Here is a 20653-nt window from a genome sequence, read left to right as displayed (position 1 = left end):
TGAGGCTCTTTGGCCTCCCCGTAGCCCCCCACCAATCCCTTTCACCCAGCTAGCCGATATACAGGCAGCAGCCAGTAGGGAATCAAGCCCCACATCCCTTGTTTACTTCTCTCCAGCCAGTTCATCTTTCAGTTCCTCTGGCCCACCACACACACACACACACACACACACACACACACACACACTCCGTCACTCCAGCCCTCACACATTTCTCTTCCCCTGCCTCGATGATCGTCCCCCCCCCCTGTCGAGATCTGACTAACTCCTACTCACCCCCAGAGCACGCCCCCACTTTCTCCCTACCCCAATAATATTTCTCACCACTTCCTGTATTTTCCATCATTGCCCTTAAGAGAAGTAGAAACCCTATATTGATTTCTGTGAAAATCTGATGGGAGTTGATCTCCTCTGCTGTAACATGCGTTGGCGTAAGATCAGGCTCTGCTCTGTCTCCAGCAGAGCCCTGGGCGTATAGTAAATGCTTAACACAATCTTCGCGAACAAATGCACGAATGCCTGAACGAACAACGTCCCAGATTTCTCCAGTTGTAGCTAACTACTCTCCCAGCTCATTGCCGATTCAACATAGATTAACACATTGCATCTGGCAGCCGTGTGAAGGTCTCCCAGAAAGGGAATCGTATTCTCTGCCTTTTTGTTTCTTTCTTTTTTTTTTTTTAATTTTTTTTTAACGTTTATTTATTTTTGAGACAGAGAGAGACAGAGCATGAATGGGGGAGGGTCAGAGAGAGAGAGGGAGACACAGAATCGGAAGCAGGCTCCGGGCTTTGAGCTGTCAGCCCAGAGCCCGACACGGGGCTTGAACTCACGGACCGCGAGATCGTGACCTGAGCCGAAGTCGGACGCTTCACCGACTGAGCCACCCAGGCGCCCCATTTTGTTTCTTTCTTCGAAGTGCACGTTCATTTTCCTTGCCCCTTTTCCAGCTGCCGCACGAAGAAGGGCACTTGAGGGAAGTGCCCCTTTTGGAGACTAGTTAGCACCGTTTCTTCCACGGCTCGCAGGATCCCACTCCCAGCGTGCCCACGGGGAACAAAAATGTAAACATATGTCCTCCTTCATGTCTTAAATATCTACGCAAACGTTTCCAAATTCACACCCTATTTAAAAGACACCCTGTGAGTGGCCTCAGAGATGATCGCGTTGGTTGTTGGGTTGCCTTCTCGGAGCTGACGGTTGTTTCCATGCCTTGTCCGTAAAGAGCTTGGCACGGCACCAGGAACACAGGTGTGGGACAAGTGTTTGTTGCGATTTCTTCCTCTCCCCCCACTGCCAGCCTGCCCGAACGAAGTCCGGCTTGCCCTGTCTGGACTCCTTCTTCAGAGTGCCTACGACATCAGCGTCTCAGTCGTGCGTGGGTGCGGAGAAGGAGGCTAGCCTTCCATGGGTGGTCAGGGATGCCTCGGCAGGAGGTGACTTTTGAGCGGAGGCCTGAAGGAGGAGCCAGTCATGCAAAGATCTGGCGGAAGAGTGTTCTGGGCAGGAGGCATAGCAAGGGCAAAGGTCCTGAGGTGGACGTAAGCTTAGCGCATCTGGGAGAAGAAACCAACGTGGCCGAAGGAAAATTAATGGATGGGGGGGGGGGGCTAGGGGGGCGATCAGGCAGAGAGTGTAGATTTTGCTCCAACTGTATGTCTAAGCAATTGGAGGTTTTTAAACCAGAAACCAACATGATCTGATTTGTGTATGTAAATATTTGTGCGTATAAATGTCTGGAGAATGGATTGTAAGGGGAATGCGCAATAATAGATGTGAGGAGAGCAGTTAGAAGCTAAGTGACCTTAGACAAGTCATTTCACCCCCCTGAGCCTCGGTTTCCTCCTCTGTAAAATGAGGACAAGAAAAGCCACCTCTGAGGCTTCTAAGATTTCAGTGATATGACTGCAGTTCCCCCAACACAGAATAAGGCCCCATTCAATATAGTCCACGGTTTTCTTTTTTTAAAAATGTTTATTTTTGAGAGAGAGAGAGAACCCACAAGCGGGGGGAGGGGGTGCAGAAAGAGAGAGGAGCGAAGGATCCAAAGTCAGCTCCCCGCCGTCAGCACAGAGCCCGATGCGGAGCTTGAACTTGGGAACCTTGAGGTCATGATCTGAGCTAAAGTCAGACACTTAACCGACTGAGCCTCCCAGGCGCCCCGATATAGTCTACTGTTTTCTAGGTGAAGAAAGACCCCCCCAAGGTTCCTCTCTGGTGTTTAATTCTTCCTCTGGAACAGAAACTTTGATACGCTTTGTTATTCAAACTCTGAGACATCAGTGGATTGCATGAGGTGTCCAGAGACATCCCTGCCAATTGTAACGAAATCTCGTGCAGAAGGGCATCGTGTGACAGCAGCACACGTAGGATTTTCCTCTGCTGGGAGGTTACATCCTGTAAGGTACGCGCGTTTGCCGACAGCAGGCTGGAAGCATGAAGTAAACCTTGTCTCCGGAATTAGACCGGGGCTGTCCATCGTGGACCGCCGTGGGTGCCCGTGGCTGGGTGATCATACAAGCCCACTGTGCTCTGGAAGATAATCCACTGCCTTTCACAATAGGCAAGTGCATCAACCACGCTGGTGCCAGTCGGGACACTCCCCGGCAGCTGCCCAAACGCAGCAACTGCTCTGTCTGGACATACACACGATCTTCTTTCCAGACACACGCGAGCACATCTCAGACGACCAGCTTTCTCTTTTCCGGACGCATCAAGCGGGTTTCATGAGATTGTGATGATGGGTTAGAGACTGTGTTGTTGTTGTTGTTGTTTTTCTTGCCAGTGTGGACAGTTGAAGTATAATTTTCAGGAAGGTAAAATCATGACCCTCATGCAAACATAAAACGAACTCCTGTCAAAGGTTTCATTAAACGGATTAATGAATGAGAGAACCACTAGAATGTGAAAACTAGGTCAAAGAGCATTTGAGAATCTAGGTATTTGTAGGCAATTTAGTAAAGGAATATTAAGGGGTGCCTGGGTGGCTCGGTTGAGTGTCCAATCTCGGCTCCGGTCGTGATCTCACGGTTCATGAGTTCGAGCCCCGCGTCAGGCTCTCTGCTGTCCCTGCGGAGCCCGCTCCCTGTCGCCCTCTCTCTTTGCCCCTCCCCGGCACGCGCTCTCTCTCTCTCTCTTTCAAAAACAAATAAACACTTTTTAAAAGATAAAGGAATACTAAGAAGGGATTGCAGGGCTCCTTCTAAATCCGGTGAAAGTCTGACAAGGTATTACACCGCTAACTTTCAAGTTCTTTTCTTACCATACAGAGATGATTCGCCTCTTTAGGAAAATAATCTACAAAGTAGCACGGAGCTTCACTCAGTCCTGGCCCTTAATCCATCCTCTTTATGAGGCTCTAAAATTGTTCCCTCTAAATGCTTCATCTCTGCCAGCTTCTCCGAGCTGAGCACCCACATTCACTGGAAATGCACTTAGAACACATTTGCGGGACAGGAATTGAGTGTGCAGATTAGCAAGGTCCTGCAGCCCATTTTCTGGACATCTCAGTGGTCGTTTTCACCGAAAGCCGCCTGAGGGGCTGGGCAGAGAGTCACGGAGAGCATCCTTTTTGACCCTAGTCTAGACAGAAACAGGGACTCTCATCTTGGTGCTGTCTCTCTATCTCCCGAAGACTTGAACACAGGTACATTACGCTACTCGTCCTTATCTACCCACTAACTCAACAAGCAGACGATGAGCACCTACCAGGTGCCAGAAGCCGAGGATGCGGCAAGAGCCAGGGAGATGTGCTCTCTTGGAGCCTGTGCCCGGACACAGACGCCAAATAGATGATCACCGATTTAATGAATTACATGTGAAGGTCGTCAGTACGGACCTGGAAACGCATTGAGCAAAAAAAAAAAAAAAAAAAAATGGAGAGAACTAGGTGGGTCTGGGAGAGTCTGAGTGTGAAGAAATCCTTCGGCGAGGAAGAGACGTCTAAGACGCGTCTAGAAAGATGAGCGGGTCTCACTGGGCACAAAGCTGCTGACTATTTGGGGTGGAGGGTGTAGCCTGTGTGAAGGACTCAGGCCCCACAAAGGGCGGGGTGTGTGGGGCGATGAGGAACTGATACTCTGAGCCTTGGAAATGTAGGCGAGAGTGGAATTGTGTAGGGCCCTGAGGGTTTGGGCAGAGTTGGGGCTACAGGGGAGCCCCAGGAGGCTCACAGAGCGGACCATCCCATGATCAAAACTGGTATCCCCGAACTCAAGCACGGGGAACGGTGCTGTACCTCGTGAACATTGAGCCAAGGTTGGCCGCGCTTGGGAAGGAATAAGTGACCGGCTAAGGGGACACTGCGTGGGTCTCACCCCCAGAAGGCAAGCGGTGTTTATTAGCCCTAACTGGGCTCTCTGCTTTTCAGTGTCACCCCGTAAACTCACTCTGCCTCAAACCAGTGGGATTTGCACCATCCCTCTCAGGTGAGCGTTTCGGTTCACCACGGATGGGAGAGGAGATGCCCATGGGCAGGGATGCCCTTCACAACACACATGCCCATAACGCTGTGGAACCGTGTTCCCTCTTTTAAAAATGAGTTGGAGGGGCGCCTGGGTGGCTCAGTCTGTTAAGCATCTGACTTCGGCTCAGGGCATGATCTCGTGGTTTGTGAGTTCCAGCCCTGCGTCAGGCTCTGTACTGATGGCTCGGAGCCTGGAGCCTGCTTTAGATTCTGTGTCTCCCTCTCTCTCTGCCCCTCCCCTGTTCGCGCTCTGTCTCTGCCTCTCAAAAATGAATAAACATTTGCAAATTTTTTTAATTAAAAAAAAATAAGTTGGAGCACCTGGGTAGGCTCAGTTGGTTGAGCGTCCCACCTCGGCGCAGGTCATGATCTCACAGTTCCTGAGTTCGAGCCCCTCGTTGGGCTCTCTGCTGTCAGTGTAGAACCCGCTTCAGATCTTCTGTCCCCCTCTCTTTCTACCCCTTCCCTGCTTGTGCTCTCTCTCTCTCTCTCTCTCTCAAAGACAATACATCTTTGAAAAATAAATTTTAAATGAAATGAGTTAATGGTGGAGTGTAGCAGGGAGGTGACCCCTTCCCAAGTTATCCACTCACAGGGGCATGAAGGCTGAAGCCAATTCTATAGTTTTCAGTAGTCTGGGCATTTCCAAGAATGTGTTACAAAAACATTTCAAGTTTCCATGACAAAGATTTTAAAACAAACACAGCATCGAACAAAGAGCTCATGTGCAGGTCATGGGGTGTGAGGAAATGGGCAGTCTCACACCGGGGGTGGGGGGGGGGGTCGGGGGGAGTAAAAATGGGTCAGCCATGCCTGAGGGCAGTGAGGGAAGGAGGAGCCCCAATGACCGCCCTGCCAACTTCCCACCTAGAAATTTCTCTGGGGAAATAAATAAGGAGGGTTGCAGATATTTAGCTACGAAGATGATCATCTTAGCGTTGTCATAGCTAAAAACTGGAATTAGCTAAAATGTCCCAGAACCTGAGGGGAAGGCATGATTCGTCCTTACAAGGGAAAACAGGACTGCTATTTAGAAGGATACTGAACAGGGGCGCCTGGGTGGCTCAGTCAGTTGAGCGTCCAGCTTCAGCTCAGGTCATGATCTCACAGTATGTGGGTTCGAGCCCCACGTCAGGCTCTGTGCTGACAGCTCAGAGCCTGGAGCCTGCTTCAGATTCTGGGTCCCCCTCCCCTGCTTGTGCCCTCTTTCTCTCTCTCTCTCATATAAATAAGCATTAAAGATAGATAGATAGATAGATAGATAGATAGATAGATAGATAGATACTGAAGAAAGTAATTTATTAACACAAAGATGTTCATAATCTATTATTAGTGGGAAAAACAGATTGTAGCATACGATCCCGTTAAGTTTTAAAAATGTAACTGACTTGGGGGGCCTGGGTGGCTCAGTTGGCTAAGCATCTGACTTTGGCTCAGGTCATGATTTCACAGTTTGTGGGTTCGAGCCCCACATCAGGCTCTGTGCCGACGGCTCAGAGCCTGGAGCCTGCTTCAGATTCTGTGTCTCCCTCTCTCTCTGACCTTCCCCTGTTCTGTCTCTATCTGTCAAAAATAAACATTAAAAAAATTTAAAAAAAATTTTTTAATGTTTATTTATTTTTGACAGAGAGAGAGAGAGAAAGAGAGCGAGCATGAGCGGGGGAGGGGCAGAGAGAGAGGCTCAACGCGGGGCTCGAACTCACAGACCGTGAGATCATGACCTGAGCCAAAGTCGGACCCTCAACCGACTGAGCCACCCAGGCGCCCCTAAAAATTTTTTTTAATTCAACTGACATGCGATGCTTGGAGGACTCAGTCAATTGAGCATCCGACTCTTGATTCTGGTTCAGGTTATGATCTCACAATTGTGGGATCAAGCCCCCCACATTGGACTCCAGGCTGGGTATGGAGCCTACCTGAGATTCTCTCTCTCTCTCTCTCTCTCTCTCTCCCCCCTTCTCTCTCTGCCCCTCTGTCATGTACTTTCTAAATTAATTAATTAGAGGAAATACGACTGACTCTAGGTGCATATATATGAACAAATGTGCACAAGACGTCAGGTCATGAACCAAAGAAGTGACAGTGGTTACCTGTGGCAGCCATTTCTGTTCCCTTCTATTTGTGTATCACTATTTTATACCCCCTCTGTAATGAATTTTTATTTCTTTGCAGTAAGAAGAAAGTTCCATGCACAAAAATTGTTCGTAATCCCCTAGGATCTCAATCGCAGGAGATTTCACGTGGGACTTCTCAGTGCCTGTTTGTCTGCATTGTACTTACTGCTTCTCAGATACATACACATGTCACAGTGTTTCTCTAAATCCATACTGACCTGACTGTGTGTTTAAGGTGATGCTTTTTAGCAGTTGGACATCCAATTCCATTTTTGTAACAGAAAAACTTTATGCAAAAAAAAAAAAAAAAGGCCACACTTCTTCACAAACATAATGGGATCGTTGGTCATTTTTGCTTTGTTTTATTTGTAAATTGCATGTAGTAGGAGCTAACAAGCATCAAAAGTATAATTAACTAAATTTAATTGAAGAAAGAAAAAAGCACCTGGAAGGATAAATACTTAAAATGGTATGACAAGTTACCTCTGAGTGGCGGGATTATGGGTAATTTTCACAGATTTCTTTTTTTCTTCTCTGTATTTCCCAATTTCTCTGTGTTAAGTGTGCACTAATATAGGAACAGGTGACTCCATTAAGCCCCACAGAAACAAGTCGCCTTCATTTAATTCGGCAGAAAGTTCAAATAAGAAGGAGGTTTGCTTACCCATTGCTGCCACTGCTACGAGGTGATTTTCCTTTGAGGGTCAGGGGGCGAACAGAAAGGGTATGAGTTCTGAGAATTAGGGAGACTGGGTTTTGATCCTGGCTGCGTGACCACAGATAGACCGGTCCTTAACCGCTGTGTCTCTGCTTCCTCACTCACCAATCAGTGGACATTTGCCGAGCATCTCCTATGCACCCGAGTGTGTGCTCGATGCTGGGGACAGAGCAGCAAATAGGTGAGCTATGGTCCCGGTAGTCACAAAACCTCCAGTCCAATCCAGGAGAAAGAGAATAAGGACCAGACAGAGGGCGCTGTTATCGCTAGGACAGTAACCGCCAACCTCTACAGAGCGCCAACTGACTGCCAGGCACTGTTCAGTGAGCTTTCCGTACATAACAACCCATTGAATTCTTACCCCTACCCCGGGAGATATTAACATTTGTCCCATTTTACAGACCAGGAAACTGAGGCCCAGAGAGAGTAGCGAATTTGCTCCAAGGCACACAGCTAAGAAGTGGCAGGGTCAGGATTTCCACTCAGCTATGTGTTGGCTGCACTCACGCACAAAGGTCATGGCCATCACGAATTAAAACAGTGGCTGTTGGTGGGAATGCAAACGGGTGCAGCCACTCTGGAAAACAGTGTGGAGGTTCCTCAAAAAATTAAAACTAGATCTACCCTATGACCCAGCAATAGCACTGCTAGGAATTTACCCAAGGGATACAGGAGTACTGACGCATAGGGGCACTTTTACCCCAATGTTTATAGCAGCACTCTCCACAATGGCCGAATTATGGAAGGACCCTAAATGTCCATCAACTGATGAATGGATAAAGAAGTGGTGGTTTATATACACGATGGAATACTACTTGGCAATGAGAAAGAATGAAATCTGGCCTTTTGCAGCAATGTGGATGGAATTGGAGAATGTTATGCTAAGTGAAATAAGCCATACAGAAAAAGACAGATACCATATGTTTTCACTCTTATGTGGATCCTGAGAAACTTAACAGAAGACCATGGGGGAGGGGAGGGGGGGGGGAAAGAGGTTAGAGTGGGAGAGAGCCAAAGCATAAGAGACTCTTAAAAACTGAGAACAAACTGAGGGTTGATGGGGGGTGGGAGGGAGGGGAAAGTGGGTGATGGGCATCGAGGAGGGCACCTGTTGGGATGAGCACTGGGTGTTGTATGGAAACCAATTTGGCAATAAATTTCATATATTTAAAAAAACAACAACAAAAACCGAATTAAAACAGTGCGATGAGAGTACGTTTGGGACACTCCACAAGTTAGACTTCCCCGAGGATATGACCTTTCACCGGACCCCCAAAGGGGAGGCAGGACTAAATCAGGCAGAGAGCAGGGCCGAGAGCCTGTGGGGTGGTGGAAACCCACGAATGCGCCCTAGTGTTTCTCAGCCGGCGGTGCGGGTAGAATGGTTTTCGGCCACAGAAATGACGATGAATTCTTTCTCCTCCCGCCCCCAGACCCTCCTGGCCAGAGCACTCTATGACAACCACCCAGACTCCTTCTACGAGCTGGCTTTCTGCAGAGGAGACATCTTGACCATTCTAGAACAGAATGTGCCAGAAAGCGAGGGCTGGTGGAAGTGTCTGCTCCACGGGCGGCAAGGTCTGGCCCCTGCCAACCGCCTCCAACTGCTCCCTGAGGTCCCCGCAGACAGGGGACCCTGCCCCCCCTCCCTGAGAGGCCCGGGGGAAGCCCTCACCAGCTCCAAGGAGACCTACCAGGTGCCCACCCTGCTCAAGCCCCCGACTCCAGGCCCCGTCTACGAGCACATGAAGAGCTGGGTGGAGGGGCCCCCAGCCACCACCGCCCAAGTCTACGAACTCCCTGCCCCGCCCTCCAGAACCGGAATCATCTGTGAAAAGACCCTAAGCTTTCCGCAACAGGTACGCGTGTTTCCAAGTAAAACAGGTGGGGCAAAGGGTGTGTAAACTCAGGCAGGGGCTTCCCTCTGCCTTGAGTTCTTGGCGTCCTTCAGGAGATTAAATGTGCAAAGTGGGGACCTAAACCAGGCGTGATCCGGTGAACTTGTATTTGGCCCCCACTTCAGTTAGCACTGATATTCTCGACACCCCGGTGATTCCCTCGCTCTCCAAGACATCCATGCTTTACGGGAAATCAAATGTTGAGTGCACCCGCTCACAAAAGTATTATGGATTTTCCCGGCACTAGGATGGGTTCAGGGGCGAGAAATTACTCAACAGGCTTAACATCTACACTCCCTTCAACCAAGAAACTTGACTCCCAGAATTGCTACAGAACTACACAAGAAGGCAAAGCTATATCTGGATGAGGAGGCCATGACCATTGTAACATTTTTTGTTATAGGGAAGAATCAAAGATGCCTAAACGTTTGTCGATGGGGAGACTGGATGGGGAGATTGGTTACATAAGTCTTGGCATGCCTCTGCAACATGTTAGGCCTGTGCGAAAAACAGATGGAATTGTTCTTGGAGGCAAAAAAGAGCCATTTGAACAAAAATCAACCAAAAACCAAAACGACCCGTGTGTATGTATGTGTGCATGCTCACACATTGAAAGACCACACACCGGGGCGCCTGGGTGGCTCAGTGGTTAAGCATCCCATTTCAGCTCAGGTCATGATCTCACGGTTTGTGAGTTCGAGCCCCACATCAGGCTCTGTGCTGACAGCTCAGAGCCTGAGGCCTGCTTTGGACTCTGTGTCTCCCTTTCTCTCTGCCCCTCCCCTGCTCACGCTGTGTCTCTCTCTCCTTCAAAAATAAATTTAAAATATTTTAAAAGAGAAAAGAAAGAAAGAAAGAAAGAAAGAAAGAAAGAAAGAAAGAAAGAAAGAAAACACACACCAACAGTGGTTCCTCTTTGGAAGTGGAATTGGTTAAGGAGAAAGTGAAAGAAGGCGTCCAGCAGGAACCTTTATTTCATTCACTCCTGTGTCCCCAGCACCTGGGACCGTGACTCCCATAGGTTGGTACTCAGTAAATATACAATGAGCAGAGAGATCAGAAAATGGATTTGTGTGTTTTATATGGCCTGTATGACAACTGCGATTTTAAAAAATAGCACTTAAAAAACAGAGGAAAAGAAGCATTAGGTAAATGCAGAATAAAAACTTTTTTAAGAAGGAAAGCAATTTAAAAATCTTTTTAATGTTTATTTTTGAGAGAGGGAGAGACAGAGTGAGAGTGGGAGGGGCAGAGAGAGAGAGGGAGACAGAATCTTAGGCTCCAGGCTCTGAGCCATCAGCACAGAGCCCGATGCGGGGCTCGAACCCTCGAACTATGAGATCATGACCTGAGCCGAGGTCGGACCCTTAAGCGACTGAGCCACCCAGGCGCCCCGGAATGAAAGCAATTTAGAGAAGAAAGGAGAAAAACAGCGTATCGTTTTCCCCCAGGCCCAGGCCTTGATGAGGGGCTAGGCGTGCAGAACACATCTGCACGGTCTTCAGCCACTGTGGGCGTTTCCCGCATTGTACGCTTTGCTCTCGGCTCAAAGGACACTTCCCACCTGGCCAGAGCTCTGGGCAGGTGTCCTGGCTAAGTGTGTGTCCAGGAAGGACTCTCCCCCTGGTGTGCGTGCTGGGGGCCCTGGGAAGTTTCCACTAACCACCCAGGCCTCCTCCACACCACTTCCAATGACCTCTTCAAACGGAAAGGTGTTGGTTTCTTAAAATATTTTGAGTAGCTCAGATGTTCTAACCCCCCGGGCTGCCAGGCAGAGGACCAGACAGACTTTACACGGAACAGCTGCCACCCAGGGGCGCTGGCTCCAAACCCCAGAAGGACGCTGCTCGAACCTACTGTGACAGCCCCTTTCTCTGGAACAGCTGGTCCACGTCGAAGCCTGGCATGTTCAGCTGCTGTCTGAGCAGCTGACTCAGAGCAGGGCCACGGTGTTGTTCCTCCGAAAACGAGTGGCCTTTGCCAAAGGCAAAGTTTGATTGGAGTCCCCCCCTCTCCCCCCGTAAAAGACAAACAGGTGTGATGACTGTTGTTGACCAGGTACCCCGAGTGCCCGAGCCAGTCCAGGCTCGTCCAAGTTCAACGTTTGTTACATGAATGAAGAGACCGGGGACAACATGGCACCTCATGACCGTGGACGTAACTTCTAGACTGGCGCTGTGATAAACAGAAAAGGGTCAGAGACTTGTCCTTACCATGAAGCGTGTCCGTGATTGGAGCCCTCGCTCGTGTGAGGCTGTGGCCGTTGACAGAAACCACAGCCACCAAAGGGGAATTCAGAAACCCGGGGCCCTTGGCCACTCGAGCAGGCTTTCTTAAGGTGGCCCCAGTAAAGCACCTGGGGAACTTTCCTGCCTTTTTCTCCTGCTTAAGTTGGAGAATCAGCAGTCCGGAGTCACCTGGCTGGGTCACCGGGCTTCTGGGGCAGCCACGGCCGTGCTGGGAGAGTGGACACGTCCCAACACCCTGTTTACCTGTCTGGCCCTGCCGTGTCTCAGTTCTCCTCGAGTTGTGCCTTCTGGTGATTCTAAGTAATTCCACTGTCTCTTCTGCTACGAGAAGGAAGGAGCTAGAAGAAATGGATGAAAACCAGTTGGGAATCTTCTGATCCGTGGAAAAGGCAGACCTCTCTGCGCCGCTCATGTAATAACCTGGGAGTTAGCCTGACTCCGCGGCGGCCGGGGAAATGCATTCTGGGTGGAGCACTGGTTTATAGAATTAGGCAGGTCCAGCCGCTAGCTGGGAGCTGTTTTCCCACGGGCTTGGAACTGGCAGGTGGCCCACCTCACAGACTCCCCTCGTCCCTGTGCCAACTGTCCCTAGGTGAAGCTTGGCCAAAAGTCAAAAACCAAGAAGGTGAAAATAGGTCACCTTTCTCAAGTCCACTGATCCAGGACCCTACATGTCAGAATCAGACATCTCTATGGCTGGGAGAGACCTCTGTGGATCTGGGGAACAACTCTTCATTTTACAGATGAGAACGTTAGTTTCCAGGGAGGTGAAATGGCCCAGCCAGGGTCCCAGGGTGTCGAATACCAGAGACTGAAGCTTCCTTGTGCCCGTGTGGGGCTGACTCTGCCCCTAGACTTTGAACGCCCTTGCTCTCCGTTTTCCTGACTCTGTGGCTGACACTGGTCTTTGCAGTTAGGTTGTATTTTATTTTTTTAGTTTATTTATTTATTTTTGAGAGAGAGAGAGCGCGCGCGAGGGAAAAGAATGATTGGGGGAAGGGCAGAGACACAGGGGAACCGAGGATCCGAAGCAGGGTCCGTGCAGACAGCAAAAAGCCGGATGGGGAGCTCAAACTCACAAACCGTGAGACCGTGACCTGAGCGAAAGTCAGACGCTTCACCGACTGAACCACCCAGGTGCCCCCGCAATTAGCTTTTTATTGAGATTAATCTACAGATCCTCAGGGTACCTCTTAGTCACTAGTATCCATATCAAGAAATAGAACAAAACTAGCACCTCATGAGCCCCCCTCCCACCTTCTCTGAGTCACTTCCTCCAGGGTAACCACTATCTTGAGCTTTGTTTTACTTTTTATTCCAACTTCCTTAATATAATATACTAGCCTGACTTTTTTTTTTTTTTTAATCACCATACAAAAAACACATCTGATGTTGGTTTGAATTCAGAAAGGGGAATCTTTCACATTTCAAGTGAAAAGGGTCCAACTTCCTGGTGGGATCACTCTCAGACCCACTAGTTCCCAAACTGGAGTTTCCATCTGTCCCCCCAAACCTTTCGAAACCATATTTCTCAAACATGTTCCTGAATTGATTGCCATCTTGAACCCATGTTTTCCAAGAAACACGGGCGTTTGTGAACCAGGTTCCTCTACCTGAAACTCTACATGCAGGAAAATCCCTTTGTCCTCTGCAGGTGGTCTTCAAGGCATGTGTGACCCACAGAGGCAGCTACAAAAATAAAATGGGGCTTGGGGCCACAGGGAGTAGTAGGAAATGGAAGTCCATTTGGAAAAGCTCTGTGGTAGGGGAGAGCTTGGGGTGTTAGAATAAGTGGGAGCAGGAGGAAGAAAGAGTGGAGGTGATGGCGGATGGCATGGCTGGGGACACACCACGCGTGGTCCCTGGGGTTGGATGGGGCAGGCCTGTGGGATATTGGATTGAACCCAGACTGCGGTGGAGAACCACCGTCCTAAACCAATCAGCCTGAGACTGACAGGGACAAAGTCAGGTTCATTGCCCACCGGAGAGAGAGGGGTCACGTCGCATAGGGACCTCGGGGCATCTCACAAACAGAAGAAGGTAGCATACGTCGTGATGAGGTTGGGGAAGGTGGGGTTTAGCGTAAACAAAGCCTGTCTTGATAGGCTCTAAGCAAAACAGGGCAGTGTCTCAAGGGTCGGCATCGGCCCAGACTGCAAAGCTGATGCAGGCTGCTCCTTCCTTGGGGACCGCCAGGTTGAGGTGGATGTGGGACACCTGCTACCCGCCGTCTGAAGCTCTGTGTTGGGGATGAAAAGCCAGCCTGCCTCGCGGACGGGAGTAGGATGTTTCCTTCTCGCTGATAGAGCTTCAGGCCATAATGCTCCCGGGAGCCCAGGATTTTAGAGAACCAGGTTTCTCTGTAAGAAATAGTCATCACTCAGAAGGACGTTATTTTGACACTGGGCAGCTGAGTGCGTCCGGGGGAGACAGGTTTGTCCTGTCTGCTTTGCAGTTGCTTTATCTGAGTCTGTTATTCGGCCTGATGAGTGGGGGCCCCACTGTCTACTACCTACTGTCTCAAGCTGTACACATTCTTTCGCCCAAAACAAGCAGGTCGATTATGAAATACGAGCACTCACTTCATGCCGGGCACAGAGCTGGGTCACCCCCCTGAACAAAGGGACCCCGATCTAGTCCTTTCCAGCCTGAATTGCCCTCCCGGTCTCCACACCTTCAGGTCCTAACCATCCACTCTATCCAATCCGGAAAGCCCCCCGCAGTGACAGGTTCCTGGCTGCCAGATGGGAAATGCAGTCGGCCTCTGACAGACTCTGTGGACTTGACCTTTTGCTCTCCTCAAGGCCCTGTCTCGCTTTCCAGCCTGTGTCCTGGCTCCGTCCATACTTTATTTCCTCCTTTAGACCTTGACCCTGGCAGACGGCACCCGCCCCCCTGGAAAATCACCCCTTCCGGCGCCCCTCCCGGAGACACTCTTGTTTGAGAGGGCTGACATGGGGCCCCCGCAAATGTTTTATTTTAAAGTTTGTCAGGTGATTGGTTCTCTGGCCGGGTTTGGAAGCTGTCGCCCAGGAGCAGCTAGCCGGGTACCCGGTCTAGAGTGGACATTCACTGCAATCCAGTGACTCCAAGGCTGAGGCCACCATTGGTCTGGTCACCTCCCGCGGCCCCATCAGCCCTCAGCTGGAGCGACAAGTCCCGCGACCCGCCCCTGCCCCTTCCACACCCCCGATAGTCCCTTCACTTTACACCCTTAGAGCCTCTCTGCCTGCCTGGCTCACAGCTACATCCTCAGCATCATCGGGTGAACACATTAGTAACCTCGGGTTCGAATCACAGCCTCAGATCCCGAGCGAACTCAGAATCGTCTGGAGGCTGGCTGGTGCTGCATATCCCCACACTCCCCGGGAGCACTCGGAGACCCAGATTCAGGGCCCAGGACTCCCCGGGGGCACTCGGAGACCCAGATTCAGGGCCCAGGACTCTGCATTCTAAGCTGCTCCCTGCTGAGGCTGAGGGCAGGCAGAAGACTGCCCTCCACCACGGGACCCGCCCCTCTTATGTCCTGGGTCCCCCCCACCCCCGCCGTCTGAGCAAAGGGCCGCACATTATGGGTGCAGGGAGAACACCTCCACGCTGCGGGGGTGCCTTCGCCGTGTGAGGGTGACACGGAGCATGAGCTGTGGACACCACAGTGACGTTTCCTTCCCACGACTCTTCTTTTTCTCCCCAAGGCCCTCTTCACGATTCCCAGACCCGCTCGGGCCTCGCTGCCTGCTCAGCCTTCCCAGGTGTATGACGTGCCGACCCAGAGCCGGGCCCCCCCGGTGCTGAAGGTGAGTCTCAGCCGTGGCCCTGCCCCACACGTGAGGCTCTCCGCGACACCCAGATGGCTCCCCCGCATCCCTGCAGGCACCGGCCGCCTCTCCCACACCCATTTTTGAACATCTCCCACCTGCAGGTTCCGAGGTGGGCCAGTGATCACCGGCTCGGGGACAAAGTCTCCTCCCTGGGCTCTGGGACAGGCCGGTCGCCTCCAGCCTCAGCCTCCTGAGATGCTCCCCCCCACCCCCCCACTTCTGGTCTGGCTCTTGCTCAGGTTCAGGTGTGACCCACATCTGGCCCTTGGATGAATACACTTGATCCCTTTGCCGTGACAGGTGCCAGGAGCACAGGCGGGGCCACGTGGGACAAGGAGGCGCTGGCCTTGGGCACAGAAGTCTTAAATAAAGACACATGCAGGACTCATCTCCCTCACCTCACCCTCACCCCAGCCCTCTCCACCCTGTTTGTTTGTTTGTTTAATGTTTATTTATTTTTGAGAGAGACAGAGCATGAGCAGGGGAGGGGCAGAGAGAGAGGGAGACACAGAATCCGAAGCAGCTCCAGGCTCCGAGCTGTCAGCACAGAGCCCGACACGGGGCTCAAACCCAAGAACCGTGAGATCATGACCTGAGCCTAAGTCAGTTGCTTAACCGACTGAGCCACCCAGGCGCCCCACGAAGTCCCAATTTCCTTGATTCCTTTTAAAGTCAACCCTAAGGCTGACTTACAGAACTAAATGAGCCACTGTTTTTAACTCAGGCCAACTGCGTTTCGTTCTCTCTCTAGTTTGCCCCCATCTTCGGTCGAGAAGGCGAGCTTTTTAAAGCACAGGTCCGTTGTTGAGAACATAACCACGTAAGCTTCCGCCTTGCAAGCGTCATGACCGGAAGCCCCAAAGTTTTCAGTGGTTTGCATTTTCATTTGGAAAAAACACTGGAGTGGGCAGAGTCTGTGATGTGCGTCCATCGGGAGGGAAAAATCCAAGCTATCCTTTTCGGTCTCTCCCCAGGAGCCAGAGAAGCAGCAGTTATATGATGTACCCGCCAGCCCCCAAAAGGCAGGACTTGGTCCCTTGGCCAGCCAACCAAGTGTGAGTATGATGAGACGCAGAGATTTGCTGCTAGGAAAACGTGAGCCTCCTCCCGGACGTCTTATCAGCGTGGTCCAAAGTAGGGATACAAATGCCTCACAGCAGAACTTATTTCATTTGGAAACCCGATGGCAGTGATGTTCAGGAACAGGGTGGGCGATGTGGTTTGGGTGAGTCCTCTAGCTTCTCCGTGCCTCAGTTTCTTATGACGGACTAATTGTGAGAATTGAGAAATTCCTGCAGAGGACCTACTACAGTGCTTGGCGAAGCTGAGATCCACAGAGCAAAAGCCCAGTGGATCTCAGTTAAACGCTTATTATTCTATACCTCACAGATGTGTGAAAGTAGGTTTTTACTTATTGGAGAGACGCCTTAATTTGAAAATCTGGAACCCGTGTTCATCGTTGAATTCTGTCCCATGTATACGATGCATATGCCTGTACCCAAGGTTATCAGGGAAGGCCTTACAAAAGAGGGGACATCCCCACAGGGTCGTGAGGGTTGCATAGGAGTTTGTTAGGTAGAAAGGAAAGGGTGGGGAGGGCTTTTAGAACAGAAGGGCTGGTTTGGGCAAAATGAAATACAGTGGGCTCAGGGAGTACTCAGGGAGTTCAGGGGACAGTAAACAGCCTGGGCGACTGGACCCACAAGGAAGGTGGTGTGGAGGCCTGAAGGTGGGTGCAACCAGACTGTGAAGGGCCTTGAGCAAAAACAGCAATGGGGGCCGCTGAAGCAGCTGGAGTAGGGGAGTGACAATCAGATTTTTAAGAAGCACAGTACCTGGCATTTAGGAGGCCCTCAGCCTAACACACGTTCGTCAAAGGAGTGGCTCACACCCTCTCTTTATCGCTACTAAGCTGGGCAATTTTGTTTGGTTCTTCACAGGGGCAGGGTGCTCCCCTGACGTCAGCGATCGCCTTGAGGCAAGGCGGCTACAACACGTTACCGAGCCCTCAGAAATCTGAGTGGATTTATGACACGCCGGTAGCTCCAGAAAAAGCTAGTACGAGAAACGCATCTCTAAGCAGCTTTGCAGAAGGATCGGGGCCCCACACTCCCCCCAGTACATGCTGCTCCCCCCAGTATATGTCCAGCCTCCACTGTCCTCCAAATAGCAGAGCAAGGTCCCTCGATCCATACCTGCACAAAAATGTGCCCATGCAGAAAAAACTCAGCCTTCCAGAAATTCCTACGTATAAATTTCTGGCCTCGAGGGACACGTTCCCCTTGGACGAAGGCGTCGGCTACAAGGTTCCTTCCAGCTTTCTGATTCCCCGCGCGGAACAGCAGAACACCAAGCCAAACATTTATGACATCCCTAAAGCGACGCCGAGAGGCCCTCAGGCCCAGCACGAGCTGGGGAGTGCCGACGGGGCTTCAGAGAACGTCACGGACCGTGGCTCCTCGTGGCTCTCGGGACGGCCACCATCGCTGTCTCCGGAACCGGACAGCCTGTCCGTTTCCAGCTCCGACAGCCGAGCCAGCATTGTCTCCTGCTCCTCCACGGCCACGGACTCTTCGTCCAGCTCCTGCGCGGAGGAGGCAGGGAAGGAGCTCTGCTTGGACCTGGACTGGGCCCGAGAGACAGCAGCGTCTCTGCAGCACAAGGTGGCCGGCTCTGTCGCAAGCCTGATGCTCTTTGTCAGCAGGAGGTGGAGGTTCAGAGACTACCTGGAGGCCAACGTCAGTGCCATCCGCAGGGCCGCCGACCACGTGGAGGAATCTTTGAGGGCTTTCCTGGATTTTGCCCGCACGGTCCGTGGGCCCGCCTGCAACCTCAGTGACACTCACCTTCAGGCCAGAATTAGGGACCAGCTACAGACGATCTCCAACTCCTACCAGATCCTGCTCGGAACGAAGGAGAGCCTGGATGGCTGCGATTGGTCCCTGGAAGTCCTCGTGACGGACGAAGCCCAAAACAGCCCGGACGACCTCGAGAGATTTGTCACGGTGGCGCGGATGGTTCCGGAAGACGTCAAGAGGTTTGCCTCCATGGTCGTTGCCAACGGGAAGCTCCTTTTCAAGCAGAACTGTGAAAAGGGAGACACCTTGCAAGTGACCCCAGACGCACAATTTAAGTTTGCCGAATGCATCCAGCTTCCCCGAAGAGAAATGGAATTGTACCAAAGAAGTGCTCCTTTTGATAAACAGAAGGAGAGGGAGCACTCCCCTGAAATACTAAAGAAAAACGGGACGAGTGTCTGTGAACAGGTGAGTTTCGAGTGGTATAACACAAAGAGCCCTTCAAATTTTATCTGGAGACGTCGCCCATCAGTTAGATGCTGAGAATCCTTCAGTAATTGTTAGAAACAGTTCAATAACTGAATATCGAATGATGATAATCTTTCGATAATTTCTGAGAGACACTGGTTCCATTTTCCAGAAGATGAAATTCATGGAAGTGCTGTTCTGGATGAAATCTTATTAAGAAGTAAGATAGGCATTTGAACATTCAGGCAGATAGGACGTCTTCTGGAAACGTGGTATCTTGGGGTTTATCTCTAACACTAGGGTTACAAAGGCCTTTGAAACCCTTTTGAAATCTGTTCTTTGAGCACATTTTTTAAGCTCACCGCCGAGTTTCCTTGCATTTTTGAAAGTCGTAGATTTAGTCATTGTCTCTGTGTTTCTTAGAAACAGAACAGGAAGTGTAAACACTCTTCCAAATCGTGTGTGTTCTTAGCAGCCTCCAGCCTTCATTTACTGTTAGCAATACTTGGCTGCGTGAATTCAGACACGATAGAAAAAGAGCCTTTGGTTCGAGGATTGCGAATGTCAAGGGGTACAGCAGGTAACCTGGGGGCTGTGTCAACACGACTTGATCCCTTTTAGCCCCAATCTTGTGTGGTATTCTGTCAAAATGCCTGGTGGTTGGTGTAACAGCTTTAACACATTCTAGAGAAGGCAGAAACCTGGGTGTTTTTCATTCCCTATTTTAAAAATATAGATATAGATATAAAGAGGTATAAAATACATAAATATAAGCATATATAATTTTCAAACTATGTGTCCTTATATCAGGCCATGTGGGTAGGCAGAATTTAGCCCTGGGTCTGGCAAAGTTTCCTTTGTTGAAAAAAAAAAGGCACCAGGGGGCAAAACTATTCACAAAAATAAAAAGATAAATGCTTGAGTTCTTTTTTTTATTAAATTTTTTTTTTAGCGTTTATTTATTTTTGAGACAGAGAGAGACAGAGCATGAACAGGGGAGGGGCAGAGAGAGAGGGAGACACAGAATCGGAAGCAGGTTCCAGGCTCTGAGCCGTCAGCCCAGAGCCCGACGCGGGGCTCGAACTCACGGACCGTGAGATCGTGACCTGAGCTGAAGTCGGACGCTTAACCGACTGAGCCACACAGGCACCCCTCGAGTTTTTTTTTTTTTTTTAATGTTTATTTATTTTTGAGAGAGAGAGACAGAGCACAAGAGGAGATGGGAGGAGATAGCAGAGAGAGAGGGAGACAGAATCCGAAGCAGGCTCCAGGCTCGGAGCTGTCAGCACAGAGCCCGACGCGGGGCTCGAGCCCACAAAGGGAGATCACGACCCGAGCTGAAGTCGGACGCTCTACCGACTGAGCCACCCAGGCGCCCCAAAATGCCCACCTTTTAAAGTAGACTTAAACACCTCTGAACCGTGTCGAAACCACTCAGGTTGGTAATCGGAAGGGATTTTATTTTTCAGAAGTTGCCTAATCTAGAAGAGACAGGAAAACCCATCTTGGAACAAAGGTTGGATGAAAACAAAAACCTGGGAGCACAGGTAAGTGACAGGGCCGGCTCGCCCGTCTTTCTGCCTCACGTGCTTCATCCCTAGAGATGCTTCCTGCTATGAACAAGTCAACATGATAGCCGTGATCCACGACGCCTTGGGAATAGATGTGGTGTTTCAGATGGTCCTTCCTATTTGCAGTAGAAGGAGCCCTGGAGATGAACAGGTCCAACGAGCCCCAGAATGTGGAGCATGATCCTTGAACCATGAGTGACAGCTCTAGGCGTCGCAGGTTTAGCGTGGGTGGGACTGACATGGTGTTCGATACCATGGATGCACATTCCCTTTGACATTCTCTTTTAATGTTTCTGGTTACAACAGGAAAACCATTTTGGTTTGGGGCTTATGTGTCACCAACGCCTCTGTGACACTTGATGTTCTGTCTTTTTCAAAAACATTCAAAGATGTTATCGTGGTGCTTATTTTTGTTGGTTCCTTCTTACCGGTGACAAATGACAGTGGTTTTCCAGTCACCAATTTGAAAAGTTTCCTTTAAGGTAATAGAGGTAAAACCAGCGGGTTCCTTTAAAGACAAAGATGAAGCAAGTCAAGGTGAAGAAGGAAGCAGA

The 20653-nt window shown here is 50.4% G+C and overlaps 2 protein-coding genes across 3 annotated transcripts in view; one reads left to right on the top strand and one right to left on the bottom strand.

Annotated features, from left to right (window-relative positions):
* LOC102969770 (beta-1,3-galactosyl-O-glycosyl-glycoprotein beta-1,6-N-acetylglucosaminyltransferase 7) overlaps window positions 1-20653 on the bottom strand; it is a 78401-nt gene that overhangs the window by 1932 nt on the left and 55816 nt on the right. The window contains exon 4 of one of the 2 annotated variants that reach the window (XM_042980107.1): window positions 10574-13801. The exons of the other annotated variant lie outside the window; for it this stretch is intronic. Coding sequence (XP_042836041.1) covers window positions 13752-13801 — 50 coding nt within the window. The 3' untranslated portion in view covers window positions 10574-13751. Of the gene's footprint in view, window positions 1-10573; window positions 13802-20653 lie in introns of those variants that run through there. 2 annotated transcript variants of the gene reach the window in all.
* The window catches only part of CASS4 (Cas scaffold protein family member 4), a 38546-nt gene that overhangs the window by 14983 nt on the left and 2910 nt on the right, over window positions 1-20653 (top strand). Inside the window, exons 2-6 of the mRNA XM_007087055.3 lie at window positions 8728-9153; window positions 15137-15238; window positions 16237-16317; window positions 17203-18528; window positions 19998-20075. Coding sequence (XP_007087117.2) covers window positions 8728-9153; window positions 15137-15238; window positions 16237-16317; window positions 17203-18528; window positions 19998-20075 — 2013 coding nt within the window. The remainder of the gene's footprint in view (window positions 1-8727; window positions 9154-15136; window positions 15239-16236; window positions 16318-17202; window positions 18529-19997; window positions 20076-20653) is intronic.

This window comes from Panthera tigris, chromosome A3, assembly GCF_018350195.1.
Source record: "Panthera tigris isolate Pti1 chromosome A3, P.tigris_Pti1_mat1.1, whole genome shotgun sequence".
Lineage (NCBI taxonomy): Eukaryota > Metazoa > Chordata > Mammalia > Carnivora > Felidae > Panthera > Panthera tigris.
This window is presented reverse-complemented; position numbering and strand designations above follow the sequence as displayed.